General features: G+C 40.1%; 1 protein-coding gene across 2 annotated transcripts in view; it reads right to left on the bottom strand.

The window, feature by feature from the left end:
• The window catches only part of TRIP11 (thyroid hormone receptor interactor 11), a 61,961-nt gene that overhangs the window by 11,910 nt on the left and 24,461 nt on the right, over positions 1–25,590 (bottom strand). For both annotated transcript variants that reach the window (XM_077780987.1, XM_077780988.1), the window contains exons 10-16: positions 22,265–22,477; positions 18,670–21,690; positions 17,648–17,788; positions 16,001–16,194; positions 11,604–11,767; positions 10,258–10,361; positions 4,349–4,448 (exon numbers count right to left, since the gene is read on the bottom strand). In XM_077780987.1, coding sequence (XP_077637113.1) covers positions 4,349–4,448; positions 10,258–10,361; positions 11,604–11,767; positions 16,001–16,194; positions 17,648–17,788; positions 18,670–21,690; positions 22,265–22,477 — 3,937 coding nt within the window. The remainder of the gene's footprint in view (positions 1–4,348; positions 4,449–10,257; positions 10,362–11,603; positions 11,768–16,000; positions 16,195–17,647; positions 17,789–18,669; positions 21,691–22,264; positions 22,478–25,590) is intronic.

Here is a 25,590-nt window from a genome sequence, read left to right as displayed (position 1 = left end):
TCAGTGGGTGAGTGGTGCATCCAGATGATGGGATATTATTCAGCGTTAAAAAGAAATGAGCTCTCAAATGAGCTCTGGAAAGACATGGTGGGACTTTAAATGCATATTACTCAGTGAAAGAAGCTAATTCGAAAGGGCTACATACTGTCTGATTCTAACCATATGATGCTCTGGAAAAGGCAAAAACTATGGAGGCAGTGAGATCGGCAGTTTCTGGAGGCGAGGGTGGAGGGAGGCGGGGGAAGAGACCAACAGGTAGAGCACAAAGGACTTTTAAGGTAGTGAAAACCCCCTGTGTGATACTATAGTGATGTGATTCATTATACGTTTGCCCAAACCCTTCGAATATATAACACACAGCATACATAACACCAGGAGTAAACCCTAAGGTAAACTGAGGACTCTGGGTAATCATGATGTGTCACTGTGGCTTCATCCTTGATATATAAAAACAAAAAGTACCATGCTGGTGAGTGATGTTGATAATGGAGGGAAAACAGTTACGTGGGAAATGGCTTTACCTCCCTCTCAATTTTGTTGTAAACCTAGAACTGCGCTAAGACCATTTTATAAAACTAACAACAACAAAACAAATTTAGTTATGGGGCCCATGAAGGTGCAGCTATAGACTGGCAGACACATCAAAAGATATTTCCAATGCTAGAATCTAAATTTGTATGGCTTATGATAACTTATTTTTGTGTGTGCATCGCGACATTCACCATCCTCCTTCTGAATAATTGTTATCGAAACAAAAACAAACTATTTTGTGTTTTCTATTTCAGTTTTATCCCATCTTTTCATTTAAGCAAGAACCGATCTCCAGGGTGAAGGCAGAGAACAAGAAGTGAAAGAAGGAAAATGTCAAATCTGGCCATAAATACAGCAAGGTCACAGATCTTCTCACGGTTCAGCTGTAGTCCAGGTTTCCCTAAGTGCGCGCTTCCCCACGTACGACAATTCCGCAGAAATTCCGAACTCTGGTCAATTCAGAACAGTTAATGAGAGACACTGTCATCCTATTTGCTTCACAGAGGACCAGCGTCTTAAGTTTGAAAATCAGGAATACAGGATGGGGTGCAAAGTAAGTCTTTGGAACTATACTGAACAAAACCACTTTCAGGTAAAATGCTAAAAGAATAATTTATAGAAAGAAGGAAAGCAGTATTTCTTTTACCAGCCAACATTCTCTATTAAAATATAGCACCTATAGGATCTTAGGGTTTCCTTTCAATGTCCTTTTATGGAGAAAGGGGTCACACTAGGAGGGCAAGGGAGAGAGAAGTTCTTACATTTTGGGGGTGAAATCCTACTCCTAGTTTAGGGCTCTGCTCTAGATCCTTTCCCCTAAAGAATGCCCTTGACCCTCAATGAAATTCTCAGAGAAGAAAATATGCACTGTTTTTCAACCACTGCCCTGCGCTACTGTCTTCCTCCGTGAACCTCTCCTGTATCTATGCTATGTGTTACTTCCTTAACTAAGCTCCTTGAAAAACAGGATCCTATCTAGTATCTCACACAGCATCTAACATAAAGCCAAGTAGTTGGTTCTCATTAATTACTTAATACTGATAAGGTACCTTCGTACTTTTCACACAAGGCCTGTAAATACCCTGAACCTAAAACTACAGTTGCAAGCACGTAGCACTAGTCACCGCTGTGACTCTAAGAACGACTGAAATCATCAAAGATCTACTGCTGTAGTGCTGGTGTTGTATGTAATAGCTCCCTTTTCATACGTTTGGCCAGAATGAAGCATCTCCTCTCCGGTAGCAACAACATAACCAAGGATTTTGAGTAAAATACCGCTTTTAGAGTGAGTTTCCCAATATTGTTTAAATGTTGAAACTGCATATCAACTAATCATCAGTCTACAGATGCTTAGAAATAAAAAACAATGCTTTGCTTCTACAATTCAAGTCTCTATGTACTTTCTTGCAACAAAAGCCAATCTGTCTTTTTCAAAATTGTTTCTCCTGGCAATTATTTTCGCCGTCTGGCCAAGTTTTGTGTTAAAAATAAAGTACAGTATTACAACATCAATCAACATTTAAAGTGCTTAATGATCTATGAAAGAAAATATACAGTGATTCTTCTGAAACAACCAAGCCAATCAAGGCTTTATTTATATTATCAAATCAAGAGTGCAGCTTTGAGAAAATAAAATCACATTTGTGTTTACAGATAGAAAGCAGTATTAAGCACTGAGATAATAAAAGAAAACAGACTGTTAAGAAGAGGCAAGAATGTAAATGGCAAGAGTGACTTAAAGACACAAGAGAACTGTCTGTTCACTTCCCTTCCCGTCTATGCAACGCTGGCCTCCTGCCTGCCCTCTCAAATACCTGTTGTTCAAGCAAAACCAGAGCTTTCCTGCAGCTAATATTTACTCCACACAAAATGAGTCCAAAGTTCCTACACATTCACGCTTCATGGTAACGAACTTTTTACTTCAGTGGGAACCCGGGCCACCCAAGCTTTGTCAGATATAATCTGAACCTGATATATTCTACTACTAGGAGTCTGAGCGTCTGAACAAATCCTAAGTAGCGCAGGGACTCAGACCATTTGTCAACTACAGGAAGTCACAGAATCTTTCATCTTATCATCATCTACTGGAAATGACTCAGGTAGATATCTAAAAGAGGATGTGGCCTTAAATATTAAATAGCAGCATACCATATAGCACTGGCCTGTCACAGACCAAGGAGTTGGCTCAGAATACTGCTTTTTCACTTCCATGAGTCCAACACTACCCTAAGCTGTCAATTCTCTGGCCAATCGCTTGGGTACCCTGTGTGTTCTCTCTGGGTTGGCCATGTATCCTCAGATAATGCTATAGTTGCTCTGGCATTTTCCCAATAAACATGGCCTTCCCATAGAAGCAACCATTTCAACATGTAGGGCACAATAAAGAGGATGCTGTCCTATCTTTAAAGGAGATGGAGAAAAACAGAACAAAATACAAACCAAACTATAAATAACCATTTTCTTGGCAGGACCAAAATAAAGTAACACGGAAAGATATGAGCTTTGGTCAAGGGCAAAAAAATCAGAGTTTAAGAGTTCAAATCTCAGATCCTCTGACGTATCACCTACTTGAGAACTGCTTGTGAAGAGTGCACAAGAGAAGACTAAACACTGTAGAGTATACGTGACATAAAATGTTCACGGTGCTCAATACGTAACTGGTTCCTTGCTGCCCAGTCCAGCCCCCTGTGAGATTCAGGTTCCAAGGCTGGCCAAGTGCAACAGAGCAAACAGAGGACTTTTAGTTGGGCAGTGATTTGCCTCCGAATCAAGTTATCTTGAGGACAACTATCTCACATAATGTAGCTTATTGTTTTTTGTATTCCTAAAAGTCTCAAATCTGTGGTCTGTCATTAGATTTAGGACAGCTTGCTTTCAGCTGTCTTGTCCACTGGTCCCCGAGCCTCAGTGTTCCCTGTTTGCCTGCGTCCTTAGTGTCCGAGTCACCGATTCCGGCACCTGACAGCATCTCTGCTGCGGCGTCTCCGCCTAACTCTGCCCATTTCTAATCTCTATTTTATGTAACAAAATGTCATGTGGGACTTCTTAATTCCCCACTTGCGTGCCTTGGCACTACCACACCCAGCCCAGATACCTGAAGGCGGTACCTTTCTAGGTTCCACGATCACCTTTCTGGTAACTCTAAATCACTCCCTAGTGAATGCAGCCCTAGAATAGCTTCACCTTCCTGGACCCTTAAATCAGAGATTAAATGATGACCTGCCAACTTGGTCAGCTGTTAGATTCAACAAAGCATTATGAACCACCTGATTATCTGAGGCCCAGCCGACCATCCTAAGCACAGGATTCACCGAGAAACTGGCAGGGCTGCTTTCACAAGCTTCACATAATTACATAAACGAGTGCCTATACGTAAAGCATCATCTGTAATCATAAAAAGCTAGTTATAGAGCCAGACATTCATTCCACAAGAGATTACTCTTCTGCTTGAGAATACAGTCCTAACACATCCAACGGCTTTAGGTAGGATGACCACAGAATGATCAGGGAACGCCTAAGCATAAAAAGTCAGGTCCATAAATCCATTCCCCTGATGGTCAGCAGGGTGACAACCAACACGACCGATTGCCTCCATATCCAGGAACACTAACTGGACAGCGGGGCCAGCCTTGGAATCTGGCTCCACAAGCACCGTATTGAAACTGAAGCAGGCTGGTCGTGGGAGATGGAAATGGAAGTCACGGCCAGCAGAAGGAAGCTGGTCCCACGCAACGGCACCAACGCAGGTGAAGAGACTACATCTGATTCAACACTAGTGTTGTCAGGAAAAAAAAAAAGGGAAAGAAAAAACACCTACTTTGTTTTTTAAGTTCTTCAATTTGTTCTTCCTTTAAATCTAACTGTTCTGTAAGTCTCGAGGCTGAATCCAACGCAGCATTTGCTTCATCGAACCGCTCCTGAGGAAGAAAAGTTCATTAAAAAGCAGCCCGGAATAACTACTTCACAAACGACACGGCTGGAAGAGAGTCAATCAACCCTCTTCTAGTCAGCTGATGAAGCTGCGCCACTGTGACCTCAGCCAAGTGCACACAGAAAGTATCAAAGACAGAAACCTGTACTTCACAGCACAATACTATCTCCCTTAGAACTAAATAAAGAGGATGCTACTAAAAGACAACATGGTGACAAAAGGGGGGAAAAGTGACAGTAACAAGAGAATAAAAACTACAAAAAGCAGATACAAAACAGTCAAGAAATTTAACAAATGCTCTTCTTTAATTTTTCAAGTCTGATAAGTATAAAATGACATTTCAATACTTTACCACTTCAATTTTTATTTCTCTACTATTGAATTTGAGTTTTTCCCATGTTTACAGGAAATTTACAAGTGCTTTACTTAAAAAAAATTTTTTTATTTTTTATTTTTACTCTTTAATTTTTTAATTTTAATTTTTTTTATTCTTTAAGAGATTAACTTTGCCTTTTATTTTTTATTTTATTTTTTTTTTTTACAAATAGTTTATTGTCAAATTAGTTTNGAGAGAGAGAGAGAAACAGTGAGCAGTGGAGGGGGAGACAGAATCCCAAGCAGGCTCTGCACCATCAGCTTGGAGCCTGATGGGGGGCTCGAACCCACAAACTGTGAGATCATGACCTGAACCAAGGACGCAAGGGTCCCCAAGGGGGTGCTTTTCTATGAAAACTTCTTTGTAGATCTTGCCCATTTCTCTATTGAACTTTCTCTTGTTTGTTTATAAAAGCACCTTGTAGTGTAAACATGAACACTGTGTCACCAGTGCTACAAGGATTATTTGCCAGATCTGTCATTTGTCTACTGACTGCATAATACCTTTTGCCATGTGCAAGTGTTTAACTGTACACAGCAAACACGTCCTACTTTGCTTTCACAGATTCTTGAGTTATAGTCTTGCTTAGGCTTCTCCTTGCCCCTAAACTCTACATATGTAGTCTTCAGGTTTCCTTGCAAAGTTGTTTTAATATTTACATCTTCCAAACCGTTGTTTCTCAATAGATGTGTTTTTGACATTCCCGGTCCCCACCCACTAAATGCCAGAAGACCCATCCAGTCACTGTTACAACCAAAACCAGCCCCAGGGCTCCAGTACCACTCCCAGTTGAGAATCCAAGCTTTAATACAAATGGAATTGACTTTCGTAGGTGGTGTAAAATAGGGATCCAATTTTATTTTCTTCTATATAGACAGCCAGCTGTGGCAACATCACTTATCAGTTAGATAGTCCATGTTTTTTCCATTAAGTTGAAATTAGTTTAGGATTTGGTTTTAAATTCTCAAATATATCCTAGGCTCTATTTCTGGATTCTCCTTCTGTTCCTCTAACCTAGTCAATATGGTACTGATTAATGACTCTGTTGATATTTAGTAAGCAAGGCCCTCGTTACTGTTTGTTGTTTTTTCACACCATTTTTCTTGACTATCTAGAATATTCGCCCGTGTAAATTTCAGGTCTAGTCAATATGGTACTGATTAATGACTCTGTTGATATTTAGTAAGCAAGGCCCTCCTTACTGTTTGTTTTTTCACACCATTTTCTTGACTATCTAGAATATTCGCCCATGTAAATTTCAGGTCAAGTTTTACCATCTGGAATTAGAGTGAATTTTTTTGATGTGTCATCTTAGATAGGCTACGGCCCCCAGTTATGCTATCAAACATAATCGAGATGTTGCTATGAAGGTATGTTGCAAATGTAATCAAAGCTCCTAATTAGCTGAATTTAAGGAAGGCATTTATCCTGAATAATCAGGGTGGACCTGACTGAGCTAGTTGAAAGTCCTTGAAGGCAAGGCTGAGCCTTCCCCCAAAGAAGAAAAAATTCCTGCTGTGGCCTGCAACTTCAGCCCTTCCCACAGGGTTCTGTCCTGCTTGTGATTTTCTTTCTTGACCACCTGTGGGGAACAACTTGGCCTATGCTGGTGAGTTCCAGCCTGCGTGTGATGGAACCCTCCCTTTGTGACCATCAACTCCCATAGTCACACTGCCAATTCCTTATAAGAAAACTCATAGGTGTCTATCTCTATATATCACATGCATGTGTGTGCGGGGGGGGGGGGGTGTACACCCCCTACACCCCCTAATGGTTCTGCTTTTCAGGCTGAATCCTATCAGATACACACAGGGACTGAAACTAAACATGTTAAATTAAAAATTTAATATTTGCAATCCCCAAAATAAATTTAGTATAAAAGAAATGTAAATAAACCTTCAAATAATTTTTTCAACCTCACAGCATTTCTATTTAAGAAATTATTAAAGCTCAAAACTACACTAAGACTCTTTCTAAAATTAACATTTAGACGTCATTATTCTTTCTACCATTTGTTTGGGTTTTATATCACTAATTTCAGCTTTTATTTTTACTAATTCCTGCACAGTTTTTCCTATTTATTTTATTCATTTTCTAAGTATGTGTTAAATTTAAATTTTAAAAAAAGTAATAACGCTAGTTTTGCAAGAAGAGTTGGACTTCTTTTTGTTTGTTTGTTTTATTTATTTTTGAGAGAGAGAGGGAGAGAAAGATAATGTGAGCAGAGGGGGGTCAGAGATGAGAGGGAGAAACAGAATCTGAAGACAGGCTCCAGGCTCTGAGCTGTCAGCACAGAGCCCGACGCAGGGCTCGAACCCACAAACTGTGAAATCATGACCTGAGCCGAAGTCAGACGCTTAACCGACTGAGGCACCCAGGTGCCCCAAGAAGAGCTGGACTTCTGACAGTATCAGAGACATGATTCTCTAGACCCACTGGAAACAACTCAAAGTGTTAGATAAAAATATCTTTTTAAATATATTAATGACCTGACCAGAAAGTAAGTATAAATGGTCAATAAACATATTAAAAGATGGTGGATTTGAGGGCGCCTGGGTGGCTCAGTCTATTGAGCATCTGACTTCAGCTCAGGTCATGATCTCACAGGCTCGGGAGTTTGAGCCCTGCATCCAGCTCTGTGCTGACAGCTCAGAGCCTGGAGCCTGCTTCGGATTCTGTGTCTCCTCTCTCTCTGCCCTCCCCCACTCACTTGCTCTCTCAAAAATAAATTTAAAAAAAAATTAGATTTTTTTGTTTGTTTAAAATGTTTGTTATTGTGAAAAACGCTGCTACAGATGCTTATATATTATCTCTGAGGTTATTTCTTTTGGGCAGATGTCAGGGTCTGTTTTAAAGCCCTAGGCACCCACACCCTGCCCCTTCAGGGGGGTCCTGCACTTCTCGGAGCCTGGAGGTGCCCCCAGCCCCACACCCTGGACCTGGCAAACCCAGGGCTGAGCCACAGCGGCCACCCAGGGAACGGCTGTGTGGGGTACTCGGCAGAGCCCACCCAGGCCCACCTCTGATCTGAAACTCAAAAGCACAAACATGTATGTAGATCACACAGATGATACCACGAGGTGTGATTTAGGGGTGCCTGGGTGGCTCAGTTGGTTGACCATCCGACTTCTGCTCAGGTCATGATCTCAGAGTTCCTGGGTTCGAGCCTTGCATTGGGCTCTATGCTGACAGCTAGCTCAGAGCCTGGAGCCTGTTTCGGATTCTGTGTCTCCCTCTCTCTCTGACCCTCCCCTGCTCACGTTGTCTCTCTCTCTCTCAGAAATAAAGAACATTAAAAAAAAAGTTTAAAAAAAGGATGCTTGATTTCATTAGCAGTCAGACAAAAATTAAACCATAGGAAGATGGCCCTTCCCACCTAGTCCACTGGCAAAAACTAAAAATACTGATAATGCTAAGTGTTGCGAAGGACGCAGAGCAAGAAGTCTCAGGCAGCACTGATAGGAATACATGAGCATAACTGCTTTAGAAAATAACTTGCCATGACTGAATAAAGTTGCAATTGCCCATATACATCTCAGGACTCAGCAGTTACAATCAAGACACATGCCTGAAAGAAACTCTTGAACATGTGCACCAGGAGATGTAAACAAGGAAGTCCATGCTGTTTATACAGAACAGATAATGGCAAGGTCTTTTATCAGCAAAATGGGTAAATTATATACTCATGCAATAAACACAGCGGTGAAAACAATAAGCCATGCATACATAGGAGCACACAGTAACATGGCTAAAACTCATGAATGTAATAAAATAATAAATGATAAAAAGCAAGTTTCAGGAGAAATGACTGAATTTACATACATTTCAATATTCCATGTATATAGCGTTCAAAATATGCGAAGCCATACAATGTATTATATGGAGATGCAAATATACATAATAAAACCATACAGAAAAACAAGGGGTGATAAGCATAACGTTTTGGACTGGTGGTTATCTCTGAAGTAATAATGAGGGGAGGAGACAGCATCTCAGGAACTTCCAAGGACAGCATTTCTTTTCTTATACTGGGTGGCAAGGGGTTATGTGCAGTTTTGCTATTCTGATATCGTATATGTATTATCTAAATACTGTTTTACAGCCACTCAGTATTTAATAAAAATTTCAAAACTTTGTCTTCTATTAAGAGTTTAACAGGCCTGAACAACATATTTGCCACTAATAACCGGTAAATGTTATTACTCTCCACCATCTATCAACAAAGTCTACTTATAACTTAGAAAAGTTCNCATCCTAGGGGCACCTGGGTGGCTCAGTCAGTTAAGCATCTGACTTCGGCTCAGGTCACAATCTCACGGTTCGGGAGTTCAAGCCCAGCGTTGGGCTGTGTGCTGACAGCTCAGAGCCTGAAGCCTGTTTCGGATTCTGTGTCTCCCCCCACCTCTCTCTCTGTCCACCGCCCCAGCTCTCACGGTCTCTATCTCTCAAAAATAAATAAACATTAAAAAAAAATTTTTTTTTAAAGAAAAGTTCATGCTAAATTCTTAAAGTAAATCATTCTCATGTCATCTCTATCCATGGGGGGGTTCACTTTATCTTTATTTTATATATAATTCTTGTACATATGAGATATAATAAAGATATTTTATTATTGTCATTTTTTTATTTTAGAGAACGCACATGCACATGTGAGCAGGGGAGAGGGGCAGAGGGAGAAAGAGAGAGAGAGAAACAGAGCGAATCTTAAGCAGGCTCTATCCACACTCAGCAGGGAGCCCAATGTGGGCTCAATCCCACCACCCTGAGATCATGGCCTGAACCAAAATCAAGAGTCAGACGCTAAACCGACTGAGCCACCCAGGCACCCAAAGAAAGACATTACATACACATTAAATTATATGTATTACACATATTTTAATCCATGTGAATTAAAGTGGCCAATGTATCTTGTTGAAAAGAGAAAATTACAATTACAAGTATAGATTAATTTTTTTTTAGCAGCCCCTAAAACATTCATCTGTGCTAAAAAAAACCTAAAATTTCCCATCATCTCAGGGCGCCTGGGTGGCTCAGTCCATTAAGCATCTGACTCTTGACTTCAGCTCAGGTCATGAACTCATGGTTCGTGAGTTCAAGTTGTGCGTCAGGCGCTGCACTAACAGTGCCCGGAGCCTGCTTGGATTCTCTCTCCTTCTCTCTCTCTGCCCCACCCTGCGTGCTCACACTCTCTCTCCCTCTCAAAAATAACAAACTTAAATAAATAAAAATTAAAATATAAAATTCCCATCATCTCATATTTGTTTTGTCTACTCTAAACTATAAGTCACATGGGGAAAATCCTGAATATCCTGTTCACCATTATGCCATTATTTACTAAAATTGCTTAGGAGATTATTTCTAAGATAAAGATTCTACAATTGTTCATGAATATTTACAAGAGAAAATTACTTTGACCAACCTGTAATGACATCAGTTTTCCTTCTAGATTTTCTGCCTTTTCCTTCCATTCAGCTACAAGTTGTTTGTGCTTTTCTAGTTCGGCAGAATACATAGCTTTCTCCTCTAAAGGGAAAAAAAATACATTAGTATTCTGCAATTATGTGCTAAATTAGAATTTTAAACCACTTGAAAAGTTTTTTTTAATATATATATATTTACTTATTTTTGAGAGAGCACAACAGAGAATTTGAAGTGGGCTCCATGCTGACAGCAGAGAAGCCAATGCGGAGCTTGAACTCATGAACCATGAGATCATAACCTGAGCTGAAGTCAAATGCTGAACCGACTGAGCCACCCAGGTGCCCCTAAACCACTTTAAATGTTAACAGTTCAACAAAAACAGTTCAAACGTCTCAACAAGAAAATTCTATACGCTTCAGTTAGTTTACTCTGCCATAAATCCTTCTCCACCCTGTCCATCACACACTTTTCCCTCTTTTCAGAACTCTGCTCAAATATCTCCTCCTTGGCAAAGCCTTCTCTATGGCCATAAAACTTTGTATACATGTCCATTCTAGTTAGGTATAGCAGCCCTAGAGAATTCTTATTTTAAAATTCAAGATTTCAACCACGAGTAAGCCTGAAGATCTCCCTATGTATGAATTTAAAGGTTTGCTTAGGCACAGAATCATAACCCCTGTTACTTCATAAGCCTCATATCCCCTAATCACCTGCCCCTCACTAGCAGTTAATTCACTGCCGATCACTGCTGAATGTACAAATAAACAAACGGATGGGTACAATGAATGAGCTAAAGGAGGTACATCTGAGGATGGTGGGTAGATATGAAAAAGCGTATTTGGTTATCAGGGTAAAACTGTTCTCTGGTCACGGCTACCGTGTCTCCAGATAAGTACTCTCCACCTGGACTAGAAACTGCAGTTACCTCAAAGTAAAGCTGAATAGCTGAGAACAAGCTAATCAATATTCAAAGGACAGTGATTACCAATGATCAATTCTCTGAAGTAGATGTAACCTCTGACCAGCATCTCAAAGCTTGAGCTCTGTTCCTAGTGGTCCCTCTTCATCCCATGATCATCCTCTCTCCGTTACTTCCTCCTTCGCCAACCCTCACCTTCGCTGATCATAATATGATTCTAAAATAGGTTTTTAATAATTATTATATATAGTTCATGTTCTCTAGTCTAACTGTAAAAAGTCTACACTGACTTGATGGCTCCTCCTACAAGAGGTTAACTTTTCAAAGATCTCCCCATGCCTATTTTAAAAGAGCACCAAAATAAGCCCCAATTCCCCAAAATGACAGCAACTTCTCTTCACCGAAAGCCCGACCATGCAACTCACCTTGCTGGAAGTGCTCTAGCACCATCTGCAGGTTGGAGAGCGACAGGGCATACTGCTTTACTTGCTCCCGAGAGACAGAAAGCTGCAGTGCGGTTTCGTCCCTTTGCTTGGAGACGACGTTCAACTGCTCCTGCAAGGACTCTACCTGCAAACTGGCTTGATGGCTTCAAACAAAAAGAGTAAGAGTCAAAGTGTTTCTATTTACTTTCACAACAAAAACATCTTCCCTACTCCCAAGCCACCCAAGTGCCTCCATTTTACCCATTTTTAAATGTGCGTTTCAGGGGCACGAAGTATATTCACAGTGTTGTACAAGCAGCACCACCACCCGCCTTCCCCAGGGGAAGCTCCACCTCCATGAAACAGTAACTCTCCGTTCCCCAGCAACAATCATTCCGCTTTGTCTCTATGAATCTGAACCTCCTTACATTTTATTGCATTAAATTCGAGTTAGATTTCAAAGAAATGTGAAGAGTTCCTCTGATCTTTGTTCTCCATTTTATTAATTCAATTATTCCTCCCGTGAAAAGTGATCCTGAACAAATGGTAGTCATTTTAAAGATTAGAAGCTGGATTAAACAAGAAGCATCAGTATCATCAAAATTTACAAATAGCCTGCAACTTTCATGTTCCCAGGCTAAGACTGTAAGATGTAATTTATCATAAAATTGTGAGGTGCAGGGGGCCTTGGAAGTCATTTTGTCCAGCTTCCAACAAAACAAGTAATGGATTCTGACACCTCCTTGGGTTTTGACACTTGCACTTACGGTGAACTCACAACTTTCCAAATGCTAACCCACTGACAAAATTTTCTGATTACGAGTTAATTCCCTTTACTATCATCTTTCTCCTTACATTAAATAAAATAACTCCTACTGCTGTCCCAAATAACAAATCAGAGATTCTGAAGAGATTTATGTAGCACCTACCCAGGCTTAGGTCATTGATGTACTTCCTTAATGTATAATGATTACAAACAAAATACTGCAATAGCCTTTCCTGGATTTTTAATACTCAGTTAATAAATTCTTATTCAAGAACAGTCCATTAGAGCCTACCATGGGCAGCTCACTCTGAAGAAACTTTATACAACAGCACCCTCTTGTGGGAAGAGTCATAAATTGCTAATCAGGAGACTGAACTCTGCCCTCTGATGTTCCTGGACTTTATGCAACGTTGCTGGTTAGCGTATCACTCAACAGGTGACTTTAAGGATGAGATTAACCATGATGTCACTCAGAAAGTTAATAAATACCAGGTATTACTATAGTTAGGTAAGGGCTCAAAATACGATAATCTGTTTTATAGATCTGAGTCACTCATTCAACAAGTATTACTGAACATCTATTAAACTACGTGTAAGAACATATGCTGGGGAAGGTACAAAAAAAATGGTATCATCCCAACTCTCAGTGACCTTACATTTCATTGGACGGGTGAAGGCAGAAGACGGATCAACAATCACTCACACTCTAAAGTAAAGCGTAAGTGTGCTATCAAAGACTCATGAAGCATTGTACAGATTTAAAAGAAAAACATCACACCAGGATTTGGTTTTGAATTTGAGGACTGGGAAGCTAAATGAAGCACTTTTTATGAAGGAAATGCTACTTGAAGAACAGACGGGATGAACAGAAGAACTGTGAGGAGTCAGGCCCACACCTCAGGCAGAGGAACATGAAGTAACAGCAGAAGCAGAAGAACTAACTAGGAGAACAGCAAACCTAGCTAATGGACTGGGACGTTTGCCGCATGTAGACGACACTATGAAGTTACGCTAAGGTGGCAGAGAGCCCAGAAACTCTTTTTTAAAGAGAGAGTACATGCACACAAGCAGCAGAGGAAGAAAGAATCTTTTTCTTTTTCTTTTCTTTTTTTTAAACATTTAGAACTTTCTAGGCTCTGGGCTGTCAGCGCAGAGTCTGACATGGGGCCGGAACTCACAAACCATGAGATCATGACCTGAGCTGAAGTCAGATGCTTAACCAATTGAGCCACCCTGGAGCCCCGAGGGAGAGAAAATCTTACATAGGCTCCACGCCCAGTGCAGAGTCTGAGGGGGTGGGGGCTCAATCTCATAACCCGTGAGATCATGACCTGAATCAAAATCAAGAGTCAGACACTTAACTGACTAAGCCACCCACGTGACCCCAAAACTATTTTAATTAGAGAAAAATAAGGGCCCAAAAATTCAAAGATTATCAATTTTATAGTCTGAGGATGTTTTGGCACTTCTGCCAATGTGAAACACATGCACAAACGACCATTTAGTGTTTTAATTCTCACTTTAAGGGTTTCTGAAACTGAAGGTACAATAATATTCCCTACAAAGGTGGGGGAGTTCGCCTCAAAGTGTTGCCTCTACTGGCCTATACTCTCTTTGCAGAGAGAGGTAACCTAGATCTCCTTAGCTCTCCCTCAGCATCATACCTAGGTTAAAAAAATAAAAAGAAAAGAAAGACGTACATACCACTAATGGAAACATACATGGACATAATTTTTCTGAAAGATTATTTGACAGTACACCTCAAAACTTTTTGAAATGCCCTTTGAACCAGAACTGCTAGTTCTCAAAATGTATGCTAAGGAACTAATTTGTCATCAACACAAAAATACCTATCTTGGGATACCACGGCAGCACTCTTAGTAATTTTGAAAAGCTGAAACATTTCTGGGGCACCTGGGGTGGCTCAGTCATTGAGACCGACTTCGGCTCAGGTCATGATCTCACAGTCCGAGGGTTTGAGCCCCACGTCAGGCTCTGTGCTCCGCGTCAGGCTCTGTGCTGACGGCTCAGAGCCTGAAGCCTGCTTCAGATTCTGGGTCTCCCTCTCTCTCTGCCCCTCCCCACTCACACTCTGTGTTTGTGTGTCTCTGTCAAAATAAAAATAAAGACACAAAAAATAAACTAAAAGAAAAAATTCTTAGCAGTTCTAATGTTTTGGGGAAAAAAGTTGAAACATTTGTAAATGTCCAATAATAAACGACTGGATTAAAGAAATTATGGAAAATCCAAATAATGGTATACAATGTAGCCATCAAATGATATTGCAGAAACATGTGCTTTTTTTAACATAGTTTAATACCAGCTGATACTCATATTGTTAAGTACAGAAGGTTATAAAACAGTATGAATATTACAATCTTGATTTTGTTTTAAAAATATAGGGGCGCCTGGGTGGCTTAGTCGGTTAAGCGTCCGACTTTCGCTTAGGTCATGATCTCGCGGTTCGTGGGTTTCGGGCCCCGCGTCGGACTCTGTGCTGACTGCCAGCTCAGAGCCTGGAGCCTGTTTCAGTCTGTGACTCCCTCTCTCTCTGACCCTCCCCTGCTCACACTGTCTCTCTCTCTCTCTCTCTCCTAGAAATAAATAAAACATTTAAAAAAAAAAAATACATACAGACTCTGTATGCACATATACAAGCAGCATACAAAAGCATAAAAAAGGATGATCTCTGGGTGAGTGGGACTGTAACTTTACGATCTTTTTGGTTCATGTAATTTTCCTGAAGTGGAAAATACATTTTTGTAATAAAAAAAGAAAACACATCTTATCGAGAGAAATAACGTTTTAAAATATGTTAAGCAGAGAAGCAATCATGCTGATATAATGAGGCCTCCATAAAAACTCACAAGGAGAGGGCTAGTGAGCAGTGGGAGACGCGGAGAGAGGAGCTTGCTGGCAGAGAGCTAGAAGGTTTGAGCCCCTGCCCCACACCTTACCCTACAGATCTCTTCTACCTGGCAGTTCCTGACTTAAAGCCTTTTATAATAACAGCACTCTAGTGAAAATAAAATTTTGGAAAAAAATAGAAGTAGGGATGGACCTAGTAACTGAAAAGCTCTAACAAACCAAGAGTTCATACTGACCTACGTCTTCCGCTTGCTACATCTTTTACTCTCTCCCTTCTAATATCCAAGACCTGTTCAACCTTAGATCATTTGATTAAGAATAAAAATCACACAAATCAAATTAGGTCTTTGGGAGCCTGACAAAGCTAATTAAAGTCAGTCAGAATTTAAGTCTAAACTCCTAAAACGACGAAAGGCAATTATCTAGGGTAATAGATTTAGAGAGAGCTATTAACTTATGATAAAAAAAATAAAATGTTATTTTTTTTTAAAAAAAGGAAAAAAAGGGAAAGAAAGATTCAGAGAGAGCTGTCTGAATGCCAGATATGGTCAAGAGTTACACACCTGATTATAAAACCCATATACATACTGAGCCTGACCTTGGGGCACGTTACTAAATCTCTCTACCCTCACCATCTTCATCTGTAAAATGGAGACAATGAATCTCTAAGTACAAAATTAGATAACCTAGGGAAAAGGCTTACTAATCCTGACACTCAAGAAGTGTTCAGTTCATGCGAGTGCTTATAAAGGGGAAAAGTTACCTTGCATTTTCCATTGCATTAGAAGATGAAACTAGCTTTTCCTCCAATACTGTGACTTTTTTTCTCAGTTTGGCCTCTCGATCTTCTGCGGCCAAGGCTTCACGGGTGTAAGAATCCTCTGATTCTAAAAGATGGTTACGCAATCTCTCTAGCTCCTGGTTTAAGCGTAATTCTTTGTCGTGTAAATGTTGAACCTAGGCAAACGACACCTCTTTACTTTTCTTCTATAAAATGTTCCCCTCTCTCCCCTCTACAAGCCACTTTGTTATCAATTTTTTGCTCATTACTGAGGTATATTAATTATATACTAATTTCTCATACTGCAAAATGAATTTGTATTAGAAAAAAAGTCTAAAATCAACTTGAATACTCATCTGGAAGTTTTACTTTGTAAGATTACATTCAGTGTGGCTATAATGGAAATGGAATTGTACAAAGTACTGGGGTCTTTGTGACCAATTACCTTTTCAGTAAAAATCCTATTTTTTTAATGCTTTTTGGGTGGGAAATTTTTCTTTACCTTTTTTTACACTGAATTATATTTAACAATGTTATACTAGCTTCAAGTGTATAATACAGCGATTCTGTTCTGCTCACCATAAGTGCACTTATCTGGCACCTACATTATTACAATATTATTGACAGTACTCCCTATGATGTATTTTACATCCCTGTGACTTATTTATAACCAGAAATTTTTACCTCTTAATCCACTTGACCTCTCTCGCCCCTCCCCTCTAGAAACCACCATTTTGTTTCCCATATTTATGACTGTTTCGTTGCCTTTTTTTTTTTTTTTTGATTCCATGTAAGTGAAATCATATGGTACTTTCTTTTCTGCGTCCAACCTATTTCTCTTAGCATTATACTCTCTAGGTCCATCCACAGTGCTGCAAATATCAAGATCACATTCCTTTTAATGGATAACATTCCTCTGTGTGTGTGTGTGTGTGTGTGTCATATCTTCTTTATCCATTCATCTGTCGATGGACACTTGGGCTGCTTCCGTATCTTGGCTATTGTAAATAATGCTGCAGTAAACATAAGGGTGAGTGTATCTTTCTGAATTTGTTTTCACTTTCTTTGGGTATATAACCAGTAGTGGACTACTGAATCGTATCATATTTCTATTTTTAATTTTTTGAGGAACCTCCGTACTGTTTTCCATAGTGGTTGCACCAATGGGAACAATTTTTTTTATATCCAAGATATGCCATGGTTTTCACTTTTGGAAACTGATTAATAAAACGCACTCTGGGAGATCAAAATACTACTACAGCACATCAGAGGAAAACACAGAAACAAAATCATCTAAGAGAGAAATGAATTTTAACTGACAAATCATTCTAGCTTTCTTACTTAATAGTTATTAAGCTTATTGCTTAAATCACTGTTTCTCGGGGCACCTGGGTGGCTTAGTCAGTTAAGCGTCCAACTTCAGCTCAGGTCATGATCTCACAGTCCGTGGATTCTAGCCCCGCGTCGGGCTCTGTGCTGACAGCTAGCTCAGAGCCTGGAGCCTGTTTCAGATTCTGTATCTCCCTCTCTCTCTGACCCTCCCCTGCTCATGCTGCCTCTCTCAGAAATTTAAAAAAAGATTTAAAAAATTAAATCAATCAATCAATGTTTCTCTAAGTGAAAGCATACCTCGTTCTGTAAAGCACTGTTTTCCATTTGTTTCTGTTTCAGGGCCAACATGACCTGGTCTCTCTCCTGTTGAAACTTAACAGTCTTCTCTTGCATCGACTTAACTGCATTTAAAAGTTGGTTTAACTCCCCCGTCTTGCCCTTTTGGAAGGAAAATAACTTTCGCTTTAAGAAAAATACACTTACAAAGAGACATTTTCTTCATTAAAAATAATTTTGAAATATAGTTAACCATGTCACGGTTGTCAAAAAACAAAGAGAATCTGAGAAACTGTCACAGTCTAGAGGGGCCTAAGGAGGCATGACTAGACATAATGCGGTGTCCTGGATGGCGTCCTGAACAGAAAAAAGACACCTGGTAAAGTATTCAAATAAAGTATGAACTTTAGTTAGTAATAATACATCAATGTTGGTTAGTGAGTTGTTACGAATGTACCCCAGCAACGTAAGAGGTGAACGAGTACAGGAAACTGGGTTTGAGGCATACGGGAACTCTACTACCTCTGCAACTTCTCAAATAATCACGGTATTCTGAAAGAAAAAGTTTATCAGAAATGTTTTTCAAAAGAATTCAAAAGATACAGTCTCTTCAAATTTACCCTGTGAACAACTTCACAGGTCCCCAAGTCCCTCCGGAGAGGAGTGTGTGTGTGTATGCGCACCCATCAGGCACACATGCCTGTTACCAGAGAGAGTTCAAGTCGCTGGCAGCGAAGAGATGGGGAAGTCCTTTCAACAGTTCTGTTTTCTGAAGAAACTTATTAATTGCTACTAAATCCTTTTTTTTCCTATTTAAAGTAAGCTGTTGCTAAAAAATACCTGGAAGGATCTACTAATTTGGGGGAGAAACCCCCAGGTACCGCTGAGAAACATTTATTTAGAACGAATCACAAGACCTTAAAGTATTTCTGAATCAACAGCTTCACACTCCCCTTCAAAGACATTTATCGATAAAGTAACCGACCCACCGGAAAACCTCCTCCGCCCCAATCTTCCTCTCCAAAACCCCATCCCCAACATACCTGCTCTTTTTCTTTCAGTAGCTGCTCAAAAGCAAGAGCCTTTTCCTTCATTGAATGGCACTCAAACTCTTTTTCTCGAAGCATCATGGAAAACTTCATATTGGTCTCCTGTAATGCTTGATATTCTGTCTCCTTTTCCCTAGTCGTTTCCACGATTTTTTCATTTTCCTCTTTGAGTTTACTAATGTCCATTTCTAAAATCAGTATCCGCTCCTTCAGGTTTGTTACCGCCTGCCTCAGAAGTTCATTTTCATTCACCTTGTTAGTAAAATTTTCATTTAACGAAAGTAACTGATCACTTTTGGCTTTGATTAAGAGGTCTTTCTCCTTAAGCGACTTTTGTAAAACATCTTGTTTCTCCTTCAGCTGCTTAATTTCTGAATCGGTCTGTTCGTGTTCTTTTCTTCCCAGCTCTGAGGAGGCAGCAATCGAATCAGATAATCTGTGATTATTTTCCTGGAGCGTTTTGATTGTTGCATCCTTTTCCTGCACTGATTTTCTTAGTTCCTCCAGCTCTCGCTGAGAAGCCAGGCTCGACGCATCGGGCTTGACTGCTCGAAGAGACTCTGCTGACTGAGAAGAAAGTGCTGATCCCGAGGAGAGCTGAGGAGAAATAATATCAAGTTTTCCTAGGAGAAGATCTTTGGTGTTGCAAAGCTGCCCTATGCTGTGCTGAACTTGGGCTAATTCCTGCCCAAAATTTTTGAGTTTGGTTTCATTCTGTTCATAACTTTGGATCAGGCCAGTGTAGTCCACTTGTAGCTTGGAATTATTGTCGCTGTCCACCAAGACTTGTGCCTGCAGCTGATGCAGCTCTTCCTGAAGCTGGGCAGACTCGTGCTGCATATTCTGGACCGTGGTCATCACCTGCTGCTTCCACTCTTCCATCTTCTTCACTTGCTGTTTTAATTTGTCGCGTTCCTGCAGGAGCTCCTCAAACTGGTTACTGTTGACGCCCCCGACTGCATCCCCAGGGCCGGACGTTTGTAAAACCGTCAATAAGGTCTGACACTTCTGACTCAAGGCATCTATCTCAATGTCTTTTTCTCGAATGATACGTGATAAATTCTGCACGGTTTCTCTAAACATATCTTGACCACCACCTTCAGATCGAGCGGCCAATTTCTTATTTTCATCTTGCAGTTTCACGAGAGCTGCTTCCTTGGCAGCAACGATATCCATCATTTTGTGGTATTCTGTTTTCAGCTGGCTGTTTTCCCTGGTCTTCTCGCTCAAAACAGCTAATACTTGTTCTCGCTCCATAGCATAGGCCTGCAGCTGCTGCTGAAGGTAAACGACATCCTGGGTGTAGGAAACCGAAGAAATTCTCGCGTGAAGAGCTTGTATCTCCACATCCTTCTGCTGGATAATCTGCGTTAGTTTCCCAACCTCATCTTTGGACAGTTGATCAATCTGTTTCGTTAAGGAAATATTCTTTTCATTTAGGAGCTTAATCTCCAATTCTCGTTCTTTTATTCCTTTCACTAATCTCTCCGTTTCAGCTTTAGATAAATCGTGCTTTTCACTGCCATTTTCTATATTAAGGCTCTGTACTTTTGTTTCTTGAAAAAGATCCGAATTCTCTGTTTGGACATCCTGCCTTTCTTCATGCAACTGGGTTTTGATCTGTTCAATTGTTTTTTGCAAATTCTTAATCTCCTCATCTTTCTCTAAAAAGAGCTTGGTGTGTGTGACGGTCATTTGCTCATGCTGGCATCTGAACTCATCCATTTCCTTCTTCTGCTCCTCTAAAGACTGAAGCAGCTGCATTTTACTCTGGTTTTGATCTTCTATTATCTTTTGATGATGTTTTATTTCCTCCTCGAGATTACCCTTTATCACATTCAGCTGCAACACCTCCGACTCTAGCTCGGTGACGCTACCCAGGGGCTTAGGCTCCGCCACGGGCGCAGCTCGACTCTGCTGGTCCCGGAGTCGTTCCAGTTCCTCTTTCAGATGATTGTTTTCTTCCTTCATGGACCCAAGGCTTCTGTCTTTTTCCTCTATGGTTTGCTTTAAAATTTCATTTTTTCTTAAGGCCTGACTATGTTTATCTAATTCCGCCTGAAGCTCTGAACCTCTTTCTTTCAATTTTTTAATAAAAATTTCCTTCTCGCTGAGAAGTTGTGTCAATTGCTTCTGCTCTTCTAGACTAGATGACAAAATTTCCTTTGTCTCCTTACGATCAGTATCCATCTGTTCAAGGTTCTTTTTGAGTTCTGCTATTTCAAGGTCCTTCTCTTGACACAGTGTCGTTAAACGCTGCTGTTCAAGCTGTAGAGCAGAGGTATGCAAATCACGTGCCTTTGATAGTTCTTTAATCGTCTGCTCATACTTACTGGCTTCTTCCAACCGCCTCTCTTCAGCCCGACTCAATTCTGCTTCTAACTGTTCTTTTTCCATTTTTAGAACCTCCACAGTAGTGTTTCTTTCCAGAGAAATCTGATTGCTCCCAGCGATGGAGTCTTCCAGCTGACGTCTTACATCCTCACATGCTAAACCCAAGTTTTCATTTTCCATTTTGAGATCAAAGGCAACTTTGTTTAAATTGTCATTGAGTTGCTCTATTTCTGAAAGACTTTGCTTTAAGCTTCTGACTTCGGCTTCCCTTTCTTTAAGTAAGTCATCCTTAAAATCACTGCCAGAGTCTCGATTTAGAGATTGAGTTAACTCATCCCTGACTCTGGAAAGCTCTTCCTCATTTTGTTTAATATGCTCCTTAAGTCCAAAGTTCTCCTTCTGCATATTCAAATTACTTTTTTCTGATTTATTTAGCTTATCTACTAAATCTTCTATTTTATCCTCAAGCTTCTGCTTGGCTAAATGCAGATCATTCAGGGCCAGTTCATGTTGAACTAACTTTTCTTTCTGCACATCTAACTCTTTAGTCATGTTCCTTTTATCATATTCAAGTTGATGGACTCTCTTTTTTTCATCATTTAGATCTTTTTTCAGTTTACTAGTGATGCTGTCTTCCTCATTTTGTTGTTTTGATAGCTGATCTTTTATCAGAATCATGTGCTGAAAAAAATGTGCATGGTAACGTTAAGACATGCTCTCATTTTAGTCACCTAAAGAAAATTTTATAAAATGTCATAAATAATAGGCAAATAATCCTCAGATATTTTAACCCTTCTTAAAATAATACTTTTTTTTTTTAAAATCCCAACAAAATTATTTACTCATATCTTACAGCAAATGTATTTCATCGCTCTAGAGATTAAAATTTAAAACCAGAGAAGGTAAATACGATTTTCATCTTCAACTCTTAAACACTGGAGCAGGAGCCAAATCAGGCCTGCCACCTGGTTTTGTACATCAAGTCTTACTGAAACACAGCCACACGCATTGTCTCCACACCACAGGGCAGAGTGGAGCACACCTGAGACCGCTAAATGGCCTGCAATGCCAAAAATATTCACTATCTAACCCTTTCCAGAAAAAGTCTGCCAACCTCTATGACTAGATTATCAATCAATGAAGGAAAATATTGATAAAATCACAAATTTAAATCATACCCATTGCTCTTGCCTATGAACCCAGCGTTCCACCTACTGAGAATGATGTGCTGCCACAGTTTCTAACATCACGTTACCTGTGTGGCTTCTTGGTTCTGTCTGTCTAATTCCTCTAATTCAGCGAGCAGTGTTTCCTTCTCCGTAAGACTCTGACTCAGTTCCTGCTCCTTTGCCTCCAAAGTCAGTCTTAAATCATGTAACGTGGAGTCCAAATCCATGTCTCTTGCAGCTGTACTTTTAATTACTTCATATTCATTGTTCAACTTTAAAAGTGATACACGAAGTTCTTCCTTAAATGACATGAAGGGAAAAAAACAACGTACCCTGTCAGTTGGAAAAAGACATCAAAAGATTACCTGTATCTATATATCTGTATCTATCTACACACACGTGCACACACAAACAACTTGGGAATGTACTCTCAGATACCTGTGTTGGAAACATCATTGAATAACACTTCAGCAATGATACAGAAAATTCAAGAAACCAGACTTTTCTCATGAGCTATTTTATGTGCACCTTCAGGCAAATATTTCTGTAAGATCAGAAAATTCATTCCAGGAGATGGGATGGCTGTTGGAAGTTTCTAGCTCCAGCTTCTTCTTTACAAAAAACGTTCCCATCTGGGAGCCTTCCTGATTCCACCCCCCACTGCTGTCTTCTCTTCTGTCTGCTCCTTTCCTTCCACCACACATAGTTTTCAAAACATCCCAAAGTATTCTGGCTTTCTGTACTTCCTTCCCCTAGCATCCAGTCACCAATAGCCACAAACTACATAAATACAAAAATCAATGCTCATTCGTTCTAACGTCTGTCCTCTCTAATTAGAACATAAAAGGCTTCTTTTCCCTCATTAAAGAAATTTCCCTTATTACTTGCTCCTGTCAGAATATGAAACTTCTATGACCCAAGAAAGCAGATTCCTCCTTCCCTTCCCATCTAACTTGAACATAGACTAGATTCCCCTCTTACAAGCCAAACATTCCTAAAGATCTACCTACCTATAATTTTTAAACTATTATCTTATGTTCTGTTCTACTGGTATTTAATGCTTTTCCTCCAAACTCCAGAAGTGGAATAGTTCTCTTTGCTTTAACACTGTTTCAACCTCAGATTATGATGTCTGTAATACATCAATTTTAAAACCTTCTTTCACTGATAGAAAAAACTCAAACTTCTTTTTCTTTTTCTAAGGTTTACTTATGTATTTTGAGAGAGCAAGCACGAGGAGGGGAGAAGAGAGAGAGGTAGAGAGGATCCCAAGAAGGCTCTGTACTGTAAGCAGGGAGCCTGATGTGGGGCCCAAACTCACAAACCCCATGAGTTCATGACCTGAGTTGAAATCAAGAGTTGAACGCTTAACCAAATGAGCTACCCAGGTGCCCGAGAAAAATCAAACTTCTATGGAATCTGCTTTAAAGTAAGACTCTCCAAATTCTACAGACTATACATACCTTACCAAGAGTCCAGCGAAAACTGGACTAGAATAGCTGCCTCACGATTCCCACTTTTCTTCCAATTGAAAAATTTATTTTGAACTATAGCTGATGAAAATAACATTCTCCTATGTCTTTCTAGATTCATGTGTCAATTGGGAGAACCACAGAAAGTTTTTTCTGTGGTTATGAACACACACAGCCTTGCAATTATGTTTGGCATTTTCAGCTATTTAAAAAAAAAAGACTTTTTTTTAACTTAAAGCTTATTTATTTATTTTGAGAGAGAAAGAGCGTGAGAGCCAGTGGGTAGGGGCAGAGACAGAAAGCAAACCCTAAGCAGGCTTCACACTGTCAGAATAGAGCCCGATGCGGGGCTTGAATTCATGAACTGTGAGCCAAAATCAAGAACTGGATGCCTAACCAAATGAGCCCCCCAGGCGCCCAGTATGGCCTGGCATTCTTAAGCAGTGAGCAGATCCATATCAGAGATAATCAAAGGAAAGGTTGCGAAGGATAACTTAACATCAAAAAGAAAGGAGCAACAACTGTCAGGAAGGGCTGCAGATGCAGAATCCGAAAACACCAAGAGCAGGTTACAGACCCTATCAGCTATGAGCAGAGATCTGCAAACTACAAAGTATACCTGGGCCAATTAGAGAAAGGAGTAACTGAAAGAGCAGAATGCAAAGGGAGGAGAAAAGGGCAGAGAAATTATATGTAATACAGGAATAAAAAAAGACTGGGAGACACTACTGGCTTAGTGGGTAGAAAGAGTGGGGGCAAGGACCCCACAATGCATACAACAGCACACAGAACTAAGAATTTTGCTGTCTATGTACCAAAACTGTCCCTTTGAGAAACACTAATCATGCACTAACATGGAAGGATGCTGAAAACATGTTAAGGTATATATGAATAGTACGTATAGTACTTGCTAACGGTTTTTTCAAGCCTATTTATATAATCATACATACTTAGGTGTAGTCTGAAAGGCTGGACATACAAGAGACTGGTAAGAAAGGCTGCTTTCAGAAAACAGGCCAAGAGAGTGCAAAGGATACTTCATTTGGACTGTCTAAAGGTTTTCTGTGAGTTACTGAATTTGTACATCAGTCAAAATGTATCACTTAAAAATTAAGATTTTAAATTGAGTTAAGACACTGGCCTATAAATTAATACCATCTTACAACTATCCTCTAGTTAAGCACCTGCCTTAGCCAAGGAATTACCCCCAAGTGATACAAACAAAAAAATACCTCTCCCCATACCCTACACTGCATTACAGAACCTCATTCCAACCTTGCTACCAATAAACACAAAGACCCTATTTCTACCAACGAGACTATATCCCCTTTGACCCTCACTGCTAAGAAACTGCTGTCCACCTCAACAGATACTTTCTGGGACATGTCTGCAGTTATGGTTTCTGTAGGATGCCACTCCAGATTCGTGACCCACCCGTGTATGTTGCTGCTGTCAGGACTTCATCGGAAACCAAAACAGAATCTTTAGGTACCTATCCTGCTCATATCTGTATGCCTACTGGCTTATCTGTAAATGTAAACCCTGGCCAGCCTCTCATACTCTGAACCTTGCCCATGTACTTGAACCTGGTCTGACAAGCATCAACGAGATCAGCTTTATTCTGAGCCTCTCAAGACCTAAACGCTCCAATTATATGAGTTGACCCTTGGCTTGATCTGTAATACACACAATATTTTAATTCCGGTCCCATTTTTAATGCACCCACCTTTTTTTTTTTTTTTTTTTACAAATAGTTTATTGTCAAATTAGTTTCCACATAACACTCAGTGCTCATCCCCACAAGTGTCCTCCTCCATGCCCATCTCCCCCTCCCCCCCACATCCATCAGTCCTCAGTTTTTGTCAGCATTCAAGAGTCTCTCATGGTTTGCCTCTCTCCCTTTCCCCCACCATTTCTGCCCTTCTTCTCCCCCTTGTTCC

The sequence above is a fragment of the Crocuta crocuta genome, unplaced genomic scaffold (genome assembly GCF_008692635.1).
Source record: "Crocuta crocuta isolate KB4526 unplaced genomic scaffold, BGI_CrCroc_1.0 scaffold299, whole genome shotgun sequence".
Lineage (NCBI taxonomy): Eukaryota > Metazoa > Chordata > Mammalia > Carnivora > Hyaenidae > Crocuta > Crocuta crocuta.
Note: the sequence above shows the minus strand (reverse complement) of the source record. Positions and strands in the feature narration are given on the sequence as shown.